An 18,137-nucleotide genomic window follows, 5' to 3' on the forward strand; every position below is an offset into this window, starting at 1 on the left:
GAAGATTGAACTTTTCTAAGAATCTGTCCATTTCTTCCAGGTTATCCATTTTATTGTCATACAGCTCCTAATAGTCTTTTATAATCTTTTGTATTTCTGCATTGTCTGTTGTAACCTCTCCTTTTTCATTTCTAATTTTGTTGATTTGATTCTTCTCTTTTTTCTTGATGAGTCTGGCTAAAGGTTTGTCAATTTTATCTTTTCAAAGAACCAGCTTTTAGTTTTATTAATCTTTACTATTGTTTCTTTCATTTCTTTTTCATTTGTTTCTGCTTGGATCTTTATGATTTCTTTCCATCTACTAATTTTGGGGTTTTATTGTTCTTCTTTTTCCAGTTGTATTAGGTGAAAAGTTAGGTTGTCTATTCGATGTTTTTCTTGTTTCTTGAGGTAGGGTTGTATTGCTATAAACTTCCCTCTAAGGACTGCTTTTGCTGCATCCCATAGGTTATGAGTTGTCATGTTTTCATTGACATTTGTTTCTAGAAATTTTTTGATTTCTCTTTTGATTTCTTCAGTAACCTGTTGGTTATTTAGAAACATGTTGTTTAATCTCCATGTGTTTGTGATTCTTACCATTTTTTTTTTTTTGCTCTTCAATAATTTTATTACCTCCAATTTATGATGCCATACTACGCTTTTCACACTTTAAATTTCCCATTTCCATAATCCAAATGTCAAAAAATTACTACACATTCCCTTATACAATCAAAAATAGGTTTACTGGAATGTTTTCAGTTATAGTTGAAGGCAGCAACATTTACAACACTTAGCTTTTGTTACATCTATAAACATGTGAACACTGCTTGCAAAGCAATTATTAATATGAAAAGAATCTTGCAAATATCGATGGAATAGTTATACACATCTTTCAGCATAATGATCTGGTACTCTGCAGAGGCTCCCTGACCACCAGCCTGATCCCCACCTCAATGCAATAAATTCAAGTCCTTATGCCATTAAAATAACAGTATGAAATACCCTTATCAGTGTTTAACTATATATACAATAGTGAATTGGCAAGTATCTAGTTTCAAATTAGACCCTTGGAATATGGCAAAATCAAGGCTGGTTATCTTTGCCTCAAACATAATTATTAAAAGCAACATTTTGTTGGAAGGGAGGGAGATAATTGGACATTCTCAATGCTCCAATTTGAAGTGATACTTGCCTCTTAATTTCTTGAAAAAGAAGCTTTGAAAGTTATATACATGGGTTTCATTTAAATTATGCAGCAACCTTTTATTATTATTGTCCCAGATTTTGTTTAATGAAGATCTGTCATCAAATCAAGTACAGTATTTCACAACTATAAGAATGATAATCACTAACAAAAGGATAACAGCAACCAAAGCCATGATAGCTTTTATTTTGCATCCACGCCACCACATTTGCCTTCGAAGTTGTTTGGATCTGTTGCTAAAAGCAGTTGCATTATCCGATAAGCTTTCTGATTTGTCCTGTAGTTCATCTAGTCTCTCCCCTCTTTCTATTACCTTTGTAATATTTTCTTGCATGACATCAATGACTTCATCCACCTGATTCTGAACATGCTTAATTTTATCATTTCTGGGTCCAAATCTTGGTCCAGATGGTCCTCTTAGAAAAAAGTCCTCTTCTTCGTCTGAATCATCTTCTAAAAGATTTCTCCTCTCACTTTTCACAGAACCTGTGACATCATCATCATTTAGGTGGCGCTTGATCTTGGGAGGCATCTTTTTTAATGAGGTACTCTTCTACTTCCCCGCAGGATAAATCTTTACCACCTGAGTCTCCCGCGGAGCTCCCGCAGCTCTCCGGGCGGGCTGCGCTGGACGGGCGGGGGAAGGAGTGGGAATCGGAAGAAGAGAGCAGGGAGGGGGAGACAGTGGGCGCGGACCCGACGTCGGCCGCTCCGCCGCAGCTGCGCCCCGCTTCTTACCATTTTTTTTCTAGTCTCATACCACTGTGATCAGAGAAGATGTTTGATACGATTTCAATTTTCTTAAATTTCCTGAGGTTTGATTTGTGACCCAAGATGTGGTCTATCCTGGAGAATGTCCCATGTGCACTTGAGAAGGTGTATTCTGCATTTGGGTGGAATGTGCTGAAGATATATCAATGAGATCCATCTCATTTAATGTATCATTTAAGACTTGTGTTACCTTATTAATTTTCTGTTTTGATGATCTGTCCATTGGTGTGAGTGAGGTGTTAAAGTCTCCTACTATTATTGTGTTACATCAATTTCTCCTTTTTTGTCTGTTAGTGTTTGTCTTATGTATTGAGGTGCTCCTATGTTGGTTGCATAGATGTTTACAATTGTTATGCCTTCCTCTTGGATTGATCCCTTGATCATTATGTAATGTCCTTCCTTATCTCTTGTAATTTTCTTTATTTTAAGGCCTATGTTGTCTGATATGAGGATTGCTACTTCAGCTTTCTTTTGCTTCCCATTTGTATGGAATATATTTTATCCTCTCACTTTCAGTTTATATGTGTCTTCAGGTCTGAAGTGGGTTTCTTGGAGACAGCATATATATGGGTCTTTATTTTTTTTTGTATCCATCCAGCCAGTCTGTGTCTTTTGGTTGGAGGATTTAATCCATTTACATTTAAGGTAATTTTTGATATATATGTTCCAATTGCCATTTTCTTAATTGTTTGGGGTTGATTTTGTAGATCTTTTTTCTTCTCTTGTATTTCTTGACTGTGTAAGTCCTTTTTAACATTTGTTGTAAAGCTGGTTTGGTGGTACTGAATTCTCTTAACTTTTGCTTGTCTGAAAAACTTTTTATTTCATCATCAATTTTGAATGAGATCCGTGCTAGGTACAGTAACCTTGGTTGTAGATTTTTCCCTTTCAGTACTTTAAATATATCCAGCCATTCCCTTTTGGCCTACAGAGTTTCTGCTGAAAGATCAGCTGTTAAGCATATGGGGTTTCCCTTGTATGTTACTTGTTGCTTCTCCCTTGTTGCTTTTAATATTCTTTCTTTGTCTTTAGTCTTTGTTAGTTTGATTAGTATGTGCCTTGGCATGTTTCTCCTTGGGTTTATCCTGTATGGGACTCTTTGTGCCTCTTGGACTTGATTAACTATTTCTTTTTCCATATTGGGGAAATTTTCAACTATAATCTCTTCAAAAATATTCTCATACCCTTTCTTTTTCTCTTCTTCTTCTGGGACCCCTATAATTCGAATGTTGGTACATTTGATATTGTCCCAGTATTCTCTGAGACTATCCTCAGTTCTTTTTATTCTTTTTATTTTATTCTGCTCTTCAGAAGTTATTTCCACCACTTTATCTTCCAGCTCACTGATTCGTTCTTCTGCTTCAGATATTCTGCTATTGATTCCTTCTAGAGTATTTTTAATTTCAGTAATTGTGTTGTTTGTCTCTGCATATTTATTCTCTAATTCTTCTAGGTCTTTATTAATTGATTCTTGCATTTTTTCCATTTTGCTTTCAAGATTTTTGATCATCTTTACTATCATTATTCTGAATTCTTTTTCAGGTAGTTTGCCTATTTCTTCTTCATTTATTTGGACTTCTGTGTTTCTAGTTTGTTCCTTCATTTATGTAGCATTTCTCTGCCTTTTCATTATTTTTTTTTAACTTACTGTGTTTGAGGTCTCCTTTTCCCAGACTTCAAAGTTGAATTCTTTCTTCCTTTTGGTTTCTGCCCTCTAAGGTTGGTCCAGTGGTTTGTGTAAGCTTCTCATAGGGTGAGATCTGTGCTGAGTTTTTGTTTGTTTGTTTCTCCTCTGATAAGCAAGGCTGAGTGAGGTGGCAATACTGTGTGCTGATGATTGGGTTTGTATTTTTGTTTTGTTTATTGTTTACATGAGGCATCCTGCTCAGGGTGCTGTTGGTGGTTGGGTGATGCAGAGTCTTGTATTCCAGGGGTTTCCTTTGCATGAGTTCTCACTGTTTGATACCCTAGGGTTAGTTCTCTGGTAGTCTAGGGTCTCGGTGCAGTGCTCCGCCTCCAAAGTCTCAGGGCTTGATCTCAAGTTTTATGCGGGTCTATATATTCTTTTCTGCTGGTCAGATATGCCTGTCTGCTCTGGTGTTCTGCATGCACTTCTGTGTCTGAAGTTGTATTCCTGATGGAGAGAGATGTACTCCACGCCCACCTACTCCTCTGCCATCTTGTTCTCCCCCTGAATTAAACAGTTTTTTTCAAGGAGAATAGAGAAAGTGTTTGTATGAAGATTTGGTAGTTCAAAATTTTTCCAAGTGGAGCTGATAGACAAAGTTTTTTCTTCTTATAAACCATGGACTCCACTACACGGAAGAGCCTTGCTGGCATGGGCAAGCAGCTAGGCCTGCAGCTCCTTCAGCTCCCACCGTATCTTCAGCCTCTCCAAGTGCTGGGCCTCTCCGTATATTTTACTTGCTGAGTTCAGATACAAAAATGATCAGATAGCTGATGAAGTGTCACAAGCAAAGTGAAACAAGAAAAGATCACTTAAAGTAATTAGCCTCCAACTAATAAAAATAAATGGAAAAAAAAGAAAAGATCACTTAAAGCATTTAAATGATGATCCAAATTTAAAGTGATCTCAGGATGCAGTTTCACGGTGTCCATACAGTCTGTTCCTTGCTGAGGACCAAAGACAACCACCATCTGCTCCGCCAGCTGAAGCAAGCCTGTGACGTGAACAGCGGCCCCACCCTCCTCCAAACTTATAAGCTTTTGCACAGCAAAGGGAACCACAAATAAAACAAAAAGACAACCTACAGACTGGGAGCAAATATTTGCAAACATGCAACCATCAAAGGCTTAAATTCTAATATACAAACAGCTCATACAACTCAACAACAAAAAAAGAAGTGACCCAATCAAAACATGAGCAAAAGACTTAGACACAATTCTCCAAAGAAGAAATAAAAGTGGCCAATAGGCACATAAAAAGATGCTGAACACCTCTAATTATTAGAGAAATGCAAATCAAAACTACGAGGTACCATCTCACACCAGTCAAAATGGCTATCATTAAAAACTTTACAAATAACAAATACTGGAGAGGATGTGGAAGAAACGGATGCTCCTACACTGTTGGTGGAAATTTAAGTTGGTACAGTGTACCAACTATGGAAGACAGTGTGGAGGTTCCTCAGAAAACTAAAAATAGAGCTACCATATGATCCAGCAATCCCACTCCTGGGCATATCAGACAAAACTCTGAGTCAAAAAGATACATGCACCCCTACATTCACAGCAGTACTATTTCACAATAGCAAAGACATGGAAACAACCTGGATGTCCATCAACAGATAAACAGATAAAGAAGATGTGGTACATATATATAATGGAATATTACTCAGCCATAAAAAAGAACTAAATTCTGTCATTTTGCAGCAACATGAATGCAACTAGAGATTATTATACTGACTGAATTAAGTCAGAAAGAAAAAGACAAATACCATATAATATCATTTATATGTGGAATCTAAAACACGACACAAATGAACTTATCTATAAAACAGAAAGATTCATGGACATGAAGAAAAGACTTGTGGCTGTCTAGGGAGGTAATGGAGGGATGGAGTGCAAGGTGGGGTTAGCAGATTATAAGCTACTGTTTATATAGGATGGTTAATCAACCAGGTCCTACTGTATAGCATAGAGAACTGTACTCAACATCTTGTGATAAACCACAATGGAGAAGAATATTTTAAATGTATATGTATGACTGAATCATGTTGCTGTATAGCAGAAATTAACACAAATTGTAAATCAACTATAATTTTTTAAAATCTTCAACTTCACTGATAGAGGAAAAAACAAAAAAGAAACATGTTTTGTGTCAGTGTACAGTGTTACCTTGGGCTCTAACAGGCACTCTAAAACTACTAATGAAAATGGAAAATGGCCCAGTTTCCTGGAAGGTAACTTGGCCATAAGACTTGAAGTCTGAATTCCCAGGACTTAACAGTGGTGAAGTGAAATCCAGGAGTTCTGAAAAGGGAGCTCTGGACTCTGCTCTGGTGTTGATATCAGTGTCCTCACTGGAAACTGGATACTCAGAGGCCTTGGAGAACTGTGGAGGCCTGGTGAGGAGCTTCTCCTGGAACACAGCAAGCATTGTGACCGTCTTCTCATGTGGTCATATGCGTACCCCTGGAAAGACTCCAATGCCCCTGCCCTCTATGTGGAAGCCTGAACAGATGAATCTCCTTCTCTGGGACTGGGCAGGACAGATAAGGAGATTGCATCTCATAGATGGAGAAACAGCATAGATGGGCGAAGACCTGGCAAGGTGCCAAGCTCACAGGGGGATCCAGGAGAAGGGCTGGAAGAAAACCAGATCCCCAGGCTGACTCCACCAGCCCAGGCAGGCTCCTACTGGAAGGTTCTCTTTCCATAATATTCACCCCACTCTGCCAAATGCATACCGGGGATGATGAGAGGAGCTGACTGCCGGGCACCCTGGAACAGCTGTGCTCTGGCCAGCCGGTCTGGCCTGAGGCCCCGGTTCTGCACAGACAGACGGCCCACGGGGGCTCCGGGGTGCTGAGGCCTCTCATGACCAGCATGCTATGTGCAGAGCTAGAGACAGGAGGGCAAAATCCAGCACGTGGACCCAACTATGGGGTGAACAAAGCTGCCCAGTGATAGGTTTAGGCCCCGAAAGACTTAAATGGCCAGAGCTCTTGGAAAAGGTGAAAGCCCTCACTGAAAACCTCTTTCTGGCTCGGTGTAACTGGAGCTCACCAATGCTCACCCCTCATGTCCAAAGAGAAGACAAGTGCCTGGGAGCATGGAGGGCATACCTAATGGTATGACCCCTAAGTGTCACGGGAATTTCAGAGGAAGAGTAAGGGGGCCTGAGTAAGCAGAATGAGTGTGTTTAACTGGAGAGATAGAAGCACCCTTGGCCCCTATGACCGTGTAGGGCACGCCCCAGGGCAGAAAACACCAGCCCACCCCAGCAGGGGCTAAAGTGGGGCGCAGCCCTCCACACCTGGGCACCACGGACCCACTCTCGCCGGAGTGCGGGTGAAGCTGTGGGTGTGCATTGCATGCGCAGGACGCAGACAGGCTGGCTCCCGCTTGTCTGAGGTGTAGCTGGGGGCGAGTAATCCTTCAGCAACACACGCCATCCCTGGCCAGCCACACAGCTCTGGATCCATTGCTGTCTCTATGGGGCCACCAGACGGCCCAGCCACGCGGCAGGCAGCGAGGGAGGAAGGAGTGAGTCCTCTCCTGGAAAGGCATCAGCCCCTTCATGCCAGGCTGCTCTGGGTCGACAGCACTCGCCAGAGGAGCCCAGAGTGAACACACGCCAAGGAAAGAGAAAGGAAAACCAAGAACAGGAAGGAGGGAGGGAATGGGTGCCTTGAGCCCTCCGCAGGACCAGGGGGCAGCACCGAGGCCCTTCGTTTCCATCCGTGCTCAGGAGAGCAGCCAGGCCTGAGAAGCATCTTCGGGATGAAGGGCGAGTCAGAACCTCGGGAGGCGGGGGAGCGGGGCCAGGCCCATATGGGCTGCCCTCCTTCCTGCCCTCTCAGAGCAGGAGCTGTGGCTGCATGGGGCTGGCCCAGCCTCAGGGGCTGTGGGTCCTGCGCCACACCCTAGCACACACCTGCCCAGGTACCGCCGCTGCTACACAGCCATCCTCACACCACGGCAGGAATGCACTTGGTCTCATGGACACTGCTGGCGTTCAGAGGGCCTATGGACTGTGACAGTGGGTGTAACTCAGGCTTCTGGTCCCTAAAAGCAGTTGCCCGCCCTCCATCTCAACACTTCTCCTTCCCATCAGCTGGCTCAGTGCAGCTAGAGGTCAAGAGAACAGAGCCAGGTAGGAGCACACAGAGCAACAGGCCACCCAGAGTTGGAGTGGGCATGGTCTCTGGGCAGGGGCCGCGTGGCGCCTAGCCCACCCATCCCAGACCTGTTACAGCCAAGGGAATTGACTTTGACTAAATCTGGTCAAAGCCATCATGTTTGGGAAAGGGGTGGCAGAGGATGAGATGGTTGGATGGCATCACCGACTCAATGGACATGAATTTGGGCAAACTCTAGGAGATGGTGACGGACAGGGAGGCCTGGCGTGTTGCAATCTGTAAAGTGACCAAGAGTTGGACAACAACTCAGCGACTGAACAACAACACCGTGTTTGGGGTGCTCTGTGTTCCAGCAGAGTCCTGTCCCCGTGGGCTCGGCTGCTGCTCTCCGTAATCGCCGCTCTGAGTGGACCCCCTCAGGATGGAGCCTGCATTCCTAAAGCCCAGGGTCATTCTCCTTTGGGTCCAACACAGAAACTTACAGAGCGTGCCACCCTGGCTCTGGCCCTGATCCTAACCCTCACACTAACCTCTACAGTAACTACTGCTCACACAACCCCAATCCTTTAACCTTAGCTCCAGCCCCAACCTTATTGTGTGTGTTAGTTGCTCAGTCGTGTCCGACTCTTTGCAACCCCTCAGACTGTAGCCCGCCAGGCTCCTCTGTCCATGGAATTCTCCAGGCAAGAACACTGGAGTGGATTGCCATTCCCTTCTCCAGAGGAACTTCCCAACCCAGGGATCAAACCCTGGTCTCCTGCATCGCAGGCAGGTTCTTTACCACTTGAGCTACAGAGAAGTCCTAATTCTAGCCCAAATAAGATACTGAAAAGGTATTACAACTGGGAAGAGATTAAAAAGCATCAGTAAGACCTAACAGGATTTATTCCAACAATCAACACTTGGCATTTCATTGACGTAATTATCTTTAAGAGATAAAAGGAGACAATCCTATGACTCTCTTAATGGCAGCAATGAACATTCATTAAAACGTAACTTTTATTTTTTATTAAAAAAAAATTTAATAGAAGAGCAACAGAAGGAAACGTGTGTAACTTGATGAACACTATGTACTGGACAGCCAACTGCCGCAAGCACACTTCACAGTGAAGGAGCATTCAGGTCAAGTTAGGAATGAGTCAAAACTCAGCTGAGAAACCCACTGCAAGTAAAAGCATGGCTGTGTTCAAATACAGAAAAATTGATAGCTTTCCTATACATTATTAAATACTAGAGGAATGTAATAGGAAAATTCCAATTCGAATAAGTAGATAATATAAGTCAGGAAAGAGCTCAAAAGAGAAAACATATAGCAAAAAGGCTATAAAATATAACTGAAGGCTAATTAGGGAATAAATGAAGAAACAGAATATCTTCCTCTTTTAGAAGCTGAATATTGCTAAAATACCAGCTGTCTATCATTTAAATTATAGGTTTGATCCATTTGAAATGAAACCCCAATCTGATTAGCTTGGGGTTTAAAAATCATCCTAAAGTTCATCTAGAAATTGAGTAGCCAAGAATAACCAAAATAAATATACCATGAAACTAAATTAAACCAGTATACTGGCTTCCCTGGTGGCTCAGCAGTAAAGAAACCACCTGACAATGCAGGCGATATGGGTTCCATCCCTGGGTCAGGAAGATCCCCTGGTAAAGGAAATGGCAACCCATTCCAGTATTCCTGCCTGGGAAATCCCATGGACAGAGAAGCCTGGTGGGCTACAGTCCATGGGGTCACAAGAGAATCAGACATGACTTAGCAATTAAACAACTGGCACAAGAACAAACAGATCAATTAGAGAATTCTGAAATAGATACTAGTATATGCAATATTTTCATATAGGACAAAAGTAGCAAAACAAACCATTGGGAAAATGATGTAATTTTCAACAAATAGTGTTTTCAACATTTACAAGGAACTTATTTGTTCAATACTGGTAAGCAAGTTATATATTCACCTAATAACATAACTTTGGCCACCTGATGCAAAGAGCCAAGTCATTGGAAAAAATCCTGATGCTGGGAAAGATTAAGGGCAGGAGGAAGAGGGGACAACAGAAGACGAGATGGTTGGATGGCATCACCGACTCAATGGACCTGAGTTTGAGCAAACTCTGGGAGATGGTGAAGGACAAGGAAGCCTGGCGTGCTGCAGTCCACGGGGTCGCAAAGAGTCGGACATGACTGAGCAACTGAACAACAAATACCATATATCAAATTAAATCCCAAGTGGACTGCATATGTCAAAGCAAAAAGTAAAAGCAGAAAGGAAAACACAAGTGACTACCCACATTTCAGGCTGGGAAAGGATATTCCTAATGCAAACACCATAGAAGATGACGTCACAGAGTAGCATATTGATAGACAGCACCAGACGGCCAACATCAGAGTAAAAGGTGAATGGCTCCAGGGAAAGCAAAAGCCTGGAACATGAAAGCTGAATGTCCTCAGTGCACAAGGATGCTCACACTTGAGAAGGGCCACATGCTCTAGAGGAGAGGCTCAGCTGCTTGTACTGGGTGTGTTTCTGCTTTGGGAGATGCATAAAGCCCAGGGTTTTCAGGGGCTGGGAGCCCAGGCACTCAGGCTGCTGTAATTCACCAACTGAGAGGAACTGGGCAGTCTCCCGTCACACCCCTTCTAAAACGTCTGTCTCCTCTGACCCGGGTTGCACAGGGACGAACACCACCATACTGCCTTGGGAAGGGGGGGCTGACTGACGCACAAGGATGTCTACTGGCTACTGGTTCATGACTACTGGCTCTAGTGACAGATCTGCAAACAGTTCAAACACACCGAACAGAAAGGGAGTGATTTAACAAAATAATACCTATATCCCTATAGTTGAAACTGTGCAACTTTTAATAAATAACGTTTGCAAATGGTAACTTGGAACATTTTGTGGTACACTGCTGCGTTTGAAAGCAGGGCACAGAAATGTGCATGCCGCTTAATCCCAGAGGCGAAGCCTGGAGTGAAATAGAGCAAACTGTCTCAGCAGAGGCTCAGCCCCCGCAGCCGCCGAGCACCACCATCAGCAGGGTCCCCTCTGAGCACCAAGGTGCTGTGACAGTTATGCATGGGGGCAAGGGGGAGGAGGCGGTAACACACAACAAACATGCGAAACCGAGAGGGCACAGGGTCCTGGAGCCTTTGAAAGAACACAACATAAGAAGCTGCAGTGCTCAGCTCCCCAAGGAGAAAGATTTTCCACAGGATTCGGTGAGGCAGAGGCCACATGATGGAGCAGAGACGCAGCCCCGCTGGGAGGGCCAGATGGCCGTGGCACTTGGCCCCAGCAGAAGCAGAGGCTGAATCGGCTTTCATTGTGTGTGTGTGTGTGTGTGTGTGTGTGTGTGTGTGTGAAATAGTATTTGCTGTACAACCCTTTACGTTTTATTGTTAACAAAATTACAAATGTACCTAGTTTTGAAAGTCAGAGTTCCACAGAACTGAAGATGACAGTGTTGCCTGCCGTCTCTCCGTGTCAGCCCCATGGGCTCTTGCTCTTTTATCTTTTACCCTCTTGCTATTTCTATCCCCAGTTCTAACGATCAGTTTGTATGGCTCTTCCTGACTCCAGGATCTTATGTGTCATCCACTAGCTGCCTCCACCCCTCCCTCTCCCCTATCCCTCTGTTACACCTCCGTCCACCATCCAGCAGGGACCACAGGCGGTTCACTCCTCACACTGCACCTCCCTCCTGTACATGCGAGTCTTGGAGTAAAGGACGGCCTCCCATAATTTTCTGTGTACTTATTGTTGATTCATCTCCAGACTCTTGCCAGGGATCTGTGGCCATCCAGCCCCTCAAACATAGCAGGGAACAGCCCACCAGCTCCTCTGGGAGCCCCATCTTCCTGCTCCTCCATCCGAATGGCAGAGCTCTAAGGTGTCCCCTTACATACATACATACATATAGTTGCTAAGTCATGTGCAATTCTAGCGACCCCATGGACTATATCCTGCCAGGCTCCTCTGTCCATTGGATTGTCCAGGCAAGAATACTGGAGTGGGTTGCCATTTCCTTCTCCAGGGGATCTTCCCCACCCAGTGATCAAACCCGAGTCTCCTGCATTGCAGTCAGGTTCTTTAACCTCTTAACTGACTGAGCTACAAGTGAAGCCCTGCCTGCTCCCAAAAGCCCACCCCAGGTTCCTGCTGTTCCAAGGGCCAACAGAGCAGGGACTGGGGTCACCGGCTCCATAAGCCACTTGAGTGTGGCCATACTTCCCCTCTGGGACCTTCTGTTTGGGACCTTCTATTGTGCCAGCCCCTGGCCACTGCTCCACCCTCCAGTCTTCAGCCAGGGTGGGGAAAGGGTCTGTACCGTTGTGGGAGGGGCCAAGTCTGACTGCTTCTTAAACAGGCTTTCCACCGTCTTCCTATTTCCGCTTTTCTCCCTGGATTACCAGGCGCGGTCATCAGCTGAGGCTGAAAGCTGATGACAGAAGCAAGCAGCAGAAGAAAGGTTGGAGGCACAATAAGGGCCTCAGATAAAATCAAACCTCCTAGGGGTCGGGGCGGGGTGAGGTCCTTGACCAGTCTTCAGGGACGTGTGGTCTCTGGTAGCAGCACACTGCTGTGGTGTGGAGGGGACAGAGGCAGGACAGGAAGGATCTGGTGTCTGTGAGAAGGTGATAGTACAGGGCTGCCCCGTGAAAGTACAGGGCTGCCCCGTGAACCATAGGCTGGAGGCGGAGGGGTCACCAAGAAGGACATGGAGTGAGGGGAGGCCCTAATAGAGGAATCCCGTGGCAGGACTCTGTCTGCACTCACTGTTGGTGAGTTTTAAAGTTCTTTTTCATATTTTCCAATTTTGTAGTGAAGGTAGTCATGTTAATGCGGGGAGAGGGGCGGGGGCGAGTTTGAAAGCAAATAATCATTCTCAGTATCATGAAGAATAAAAGACTAGAGTGAATAAGACGTCACCAAACGTTCGTGATCATGATTTCTTAATTCCCTGATCCTAGTGCGGTGGATGGCCCAGTCTCCAGCCCGGTGGGGAGCCAAGTGCCTGTGGAACAAAGCGGGTCAGGGGCCCAGCGGGGTCTGAGCGAAGGCACATGGAGACGGAGAAAGGCCCATCTGCAGCTGCTCCACGGCACTAAGTTCTCGGAAGACGAGCAAATGGAAAACCGCGTTCTTCCTGGGCTACCATCCCCTGGGAAACATCCGGGGCAGATGAGCTCCGTTCTGGCTCCTCAGCCCCCTGGATCCCACAGGAAGACGCAGACGGCTTCACCAGAGACAGACATATCTGTTCCAACCAGCTCAGAGCTCCTAACGGCTCCCTCCCCACCCGCAGAGGAAGGACAGGTGCCCTATAAAAAGCCTGCGCCTTGCCTTAGCCAGGCCTCAGGGGAGCCCCAGAATAAGCCGCAGTCCCTGGAGCTACTGTCCTGCCGGGGTGCTGGCGGCCTCAGCGCCCACACTCGGCTCACGGGCTGTGCACACGCGGATGGGGAGGTGCCTGGCCAGCTCGCCCCACCCAAGCATGCTGATGTGTCCAGAACTGGCAGCCGGGTCTGAACCCACGTTTCCTGCCTGCCGGGGGAGATATGTGGGCAACAGCAAAGTCCAGGGGAGAGACTCCCGGCACACACAGGGTGCTGTTTATATGCCTGAGTTCCAGAAGCCTTTCCTTGGAGATTTCTGTGAAAATTAGATCCAGATTTGCACAATTACAAAGTTGGTCCCGCGCCAGCGAGGATCTGGATGTCCTCTAAGAACCAGGTATTATAACAGCTTTAGTCTGAAACAATTCAACACACAGAGGAAAAAAGACCACCTAGCTCCCTGCTCCCTTGCTCAGCAGCACAGCAGTGAGAAAGGACAGAGATGTGTCTGCCCTGTCCTCCTCCCGGACCCGCCCTCCTCCCGGACCGCCCCTTCGCGCTCTCGGCTCCCATAGGCCTGGAGCCCTTTCCCCTCCACCACCCACAGGGCCGGCTCTGATGCCTCCTCCAAGGCTCTGCTAAGATGCCCCTTCCCAGGGCTATTCTGAGCACCCATCAGTGCCTCCAGACCCCAATTCTTCTCTGTTCGTCCCCAGCAAGTGTCACCACCTGGCACACGTATTACTCGTATGTTTTATATGCCCCACGAGGATGTAATAAAGAAGGCTGTGATTCCAGAAGCATGCACAGCCCATCACAAGCATTCTGTCAATATTTGCTGAACAAATGCATCAAGGTCTTTGCTCAAGCAATCTGTAACCTGAGAACTTTTCTCCTCAAATACTGTTCATCTGGTGACCCACCAGCCCCAAGCCCCATGTGCACGTGCTCTCTGCCTCCTTGCCCCTGTCTCTCATGTCTCCCGAGGGGGCAAACCCTGGAAGGTCACAGTGGCACTCTAGCGCTCTGATCCAGATCGGGTGAGCTCAGGACCACTCGGGACTGTGGTGAAGGTCACCTAGAAGGGCAGGTTCCAAGCCTGGAGCCCACATTCTATCATCAAGGCAGCTCCCAGTTATCCTGCCACCACTGGATATGAGTGGATGTGAGCTCATGAGGTCAGAGGCCTCGCCTCAGAGCCCCATCTCACCACCGGCAAGCACAGTGACCAGTGATGTTGCCTCCCAAGCCTTGGAAAGTGAACAGAAGGGCAGCACCACCCCACGGGGCAGGGCTCGGGGCTTGGAGGAGGATGGGCACGGACCAGCGCCACCATGACCACAAGCCTTCCCAGCAAGGCCACTGAAAACTTAGAAAAATGAAGGCATCTTAAGGATAAATCTAAAAGGAATCCTTTCAAGGTAGTTTTGCAAAACTGGAGTCACAGCCACAAAGAGGTGTCCTTGGGGCCTGAACATGACACCATGACAGCCACAGTGCACACTGGTCACTGCTGGAACCTGGGACGAAGACACTGTCTGCTCGGCCCAGGTGAACAATTGGTTCTCAGGCCCCTGCTGGACAGTGCAGTCAGGGTGACTCTGAAGAAGAAGGTTTTTAGAAAAGGAGGAAACTACCTCTTTTTACATACTGGTTCTCCAGAAACCAGAGGGAAATGACACACACCACTGATAGGGCACTGCTCCTGACCTGTGATGGGGCCCTTGTGTGACATGAGGCCAGGCTTCAAGGAAAGTCAGCAAGACACATGGCTTCGTATGCAAGCAAGACTTGACAACTCAACTGATGTGGAAAGAATCACTCAATTTAAAGACATACCTCTCCAAAGGCATCACAAGAAGCACTACTTACATGGAACCATGTGAAGAGCTTCCCTCTGTAGGCAGCCCTGTAAACAGGTTAAAAAAATTATTATAACTAGAAATCATGGTAGAAAATAACCCAAAGAATGCTCCATCACCTTAGATATCAAATTTTATCAAACTAAATAAATGCTTTAGAAGAATGTAGCCATGAGTCAGTTATTTAGAAGGCCAAAGATAGTCTCCAGGAAAAAGAATTCCGTGAAAGATGGTTGGATTCTAAACTGAGTCTGGAACTTGAAAGACACCAGTAATCACTCAGAGTGTGGTCTCCCCTGAACCCTGGCCCACAGTCCTAACCCTGGTGAAAGTCTGGGTGGCATTGACTCCTACAGCCCTTGAGGTCTGTGGGGAGCAGTAAGGAGAAGAGCACAGTGAGGTGTAGACAGGACCCCCCACCTCAATGCCCACCGACACAGTTTCAGCTCCAAGTTGAAGAACGCTGTGCCTGGGACAGTAGGACCTAGGACCCTGGCCTGTGCAGACTCCACGGCAGGTAAACAGCTCTGCCCGGGCCTCCTCTGGGAGCCCTGAGGCATCCATCCAGGGAGGACTGAAGGCCAGGGGAACTTAAGAGACATCTACTTCCAGCATGACAGCAAGGAGGAACCAGATGGGCTCCCCAGCCTCAAACAGTGAAGAAACAGACAGAAGACATGAGACAAAGGTGCTCAGCAATGGGACAACAGGCAGCACAGAACAAGGAGCCTGAGCGGGAAACACATGGGATGCATGCTGGCTGCGCAGATGACAGTTGGGGAGGTTTCGAGGCCACAGCGCCAGAAGGGGGACCCAGGCAGAGTCAGGGGAGCCTTGAGGTGGGGAAACAGCTGAGGTTCAAGGAGCTGACGGCAGCGAGAACCAGCAGGGTGAAAGACCAGAAAGGAGAGCGCTAAGACGTGCTCTGGAGACCAGTGGGGGTGCACCTGACTCTTCACCAGGACACTGGTCAACCAGTGGGACTGAGGCCAGGGAATGAGCAACAGCAAGAAGCAGGACAAAGTGTCGCCATCACTGGTGCAGTCTCAGGAGTGGACTTCACTGCCACCAACTGGACCAGGGAACTTATGACACAGGGACCACTGGGCCAGGCACTTGGGAGAGCACAGACCACTAGGTGCTGCCTAACAGTGCTCAATAGCAAGCCACCGAAGGGGCTAAACTTTCCAAGCAACAAGTCCATTTCAAGAGGAAAATCTAAAGTAATTAAAAGAATGCATAACCCAGCAACATACAATCATGATGTCTTTTGTTCATTAAAAAAATACCAGGATGCAAAGAAGCATGAGAATATATCTCATATGGAGGATAGTTGATCAATAAGAAAAGGAACCAGAAATTACCCAGGAAATAATTAGCAAATGCAGTCCCTAAAACAGCTACTATAAACACATTATACATGTTCAAGAAGATAGAGGAAAGCATAGCTTATAGGAGAGACATGAAAAGCATTTTTAAAGAGACCCAAATTAAACACATAGAGATGAAAAATACATCTGAAATGAAAAATACACTAGATGGCATTAACATCACATTAGACACTAGGAAAGGAGAGATTAGTCAGTGAGCAGACAAAACAATCTGTGAAGACAGAAATGATCTAAAATGAAACACAAGGAAAGATTCCCTCTTCCCTAAAACACAGAAATATTTGTGTAATTGAACACTCAGGGCAGGGGTGGAGAACAGGATGGGACAAAATGTATTTAAAGATATAATGACATTTAAAAAAAAAAAATCGACAAAAATTGTGAATCCATAAATTCAAGGTCAACAATCCCCAAGCAGAAGACAACATGAAGGAAATAAAATCAAGGTCTATCATAATCGACTTACCCAGAGAGAAAATCTTCAAAGCAACCAGAGGGAAAAAAATGTATGTACAGAGGAACACAGGCATGGTGGACAAGGACTTCCCAGAAATAATGCAAGCCAGAAGTCAATGAGATAACATCTCAGAATAATGAAGGAAAAAGCTATCAACAGGAAAAACTATAAATAGTAAAAATAACTTTCAAATACAAAAGCAAAATGAAGATTTTTTTCCCAATAAACAAAAGCTAAAATAATTCATCACCAACACTTCTGAACTACAAGTAATATTAAATTAAAAGTCCATCAAACAAAAGAAAAATAACATCAGAAGAAAATCTAGATCTACAAAAAGAAATGCAAAGCACTGGGAACAAAATTCATAAATAAATATAAGAGACTTTCTTATTAATTTATAAGATTGTTTTAAAAGATAATAGACTATATAAAGCAAAAATAATGACAATGTATTGTGTGTATTGTGTGGCAGTATAGAAGTAAAATGTCATGACACAGTAACATAAAGGTCAGGAGAAGTGAGATGGAAGTATATTGCTGTTGGGTTTTATACTGTAAGTGAACTAGTACATTATTTGAAGACAGACAGTGATAAGTTAAGGATATACACAATGAATCCCAAAGAAACAATAAAAACAAAGTAGTGATATAGCTAATTAGCTAGTAAAGGTGATACAATTCATCATAAATAGTACTTGACACAAAATAAGTCAAAAACAGAGGACAAGAGGACCTACTAGCACATGGGACCAATAGAAAACCAATGGCAAAATTATAAATTTAAGTTCAATCATATCAGTAGTCATATTAAGTATGTGCTAGGTCATTTCAGCCATGTCCAATTCTTTGTGACCCTATGGACTGTAGACCACCAGGCTCCTCTGTCAGTGGGATTCTCCAGGCAAGAATACTGGAGTGGGTTGCCATGACCTCCTCCAGGGGATCTTTCTGACCCAAGGATCGAACCTGCATCTCTTACATCTCCTGCACTGGCAGGCGGGTTCTTTACCACTAGTGCTGCCTGGCAAGTCCCTTGTTATGTATAAATGGTCTAAAACAACCTAGTTAGAATACAGACATTTTTAAGATTGGATAAAAAAACAGGACCTCACTACAATGTTTATAAGAAACCCACTTTAAAAATAAATATACAAATAGATTAAAATAAAAGGGATGGAAAAAGATGTACCGCTCTAATCCTAATCAAAAGGAAGTTGGAATGGCTATATTAACATCAGAAAAATGAGGTTTCAGTGCAAAGAATATTATCAGAAGTAAAAACAAAGGCATTACATAATAATA

At 45.0% G+C, this 18,137-nt stretch overlaps 2 protein-coding genes across 26 annotated transcripts in view; both read right to left on the reverse strand.

The window, feature by feature from the left end:
* PCBP3 (poly(rC) binding protein 3) overlaps positions 1-18,137 on the reverse strand; it is a 217,056-nt gene that overhangs the window by 121,392 nt on the left and 77,527 nt on the right. For 22 of the 25 annotated variants that reach the window (XR_009697025.1, XR_009697026.1, XM_061167407.1 and 19 more), the window contains exon 2: positions 14,995-15,031. The exons of the other annotated variants lie outside the window; for them this stretch is intronic. The gene's annotated coding sequence lies outside the window, so the exon portion shown is untranslated. The remainder of the gene's footprint in view (positions 1-14,994; positions 15,032-18,137) is intronic. 25 annotated transcript variants of the gene reach the window in all.
* On the reverse strand, positions 1,217-1,903 carry LOC133073998 (vesicle-associated membrane protein 4-like). Its single transcript, XM_061167976.1, has one exon. It carries the CDS (start codon positions 1,713-1,715, stop codon positions 1,290-1,292), a length of 426 nt encoding a protein of 141 aa, XP_061023959.1. The 5' UTR covers positions 1,716-1,903; the 3' UTR covers positions 1,217-1,289.

This window comes from Dama dama, chromosome 19 (assembly GCF_033118175.1).
Source record: "Dama dama isolate Ldn47 chromosome 19, ASM3311817v1, whole genome shotgun sequence".
Classification (NCBI taxonomy): domain Eukaryota; kingdom Metazoa; phylum Chordata; class Mammalia; order Artiodactyla; family Cervidae; genus Dama; species Dama dama.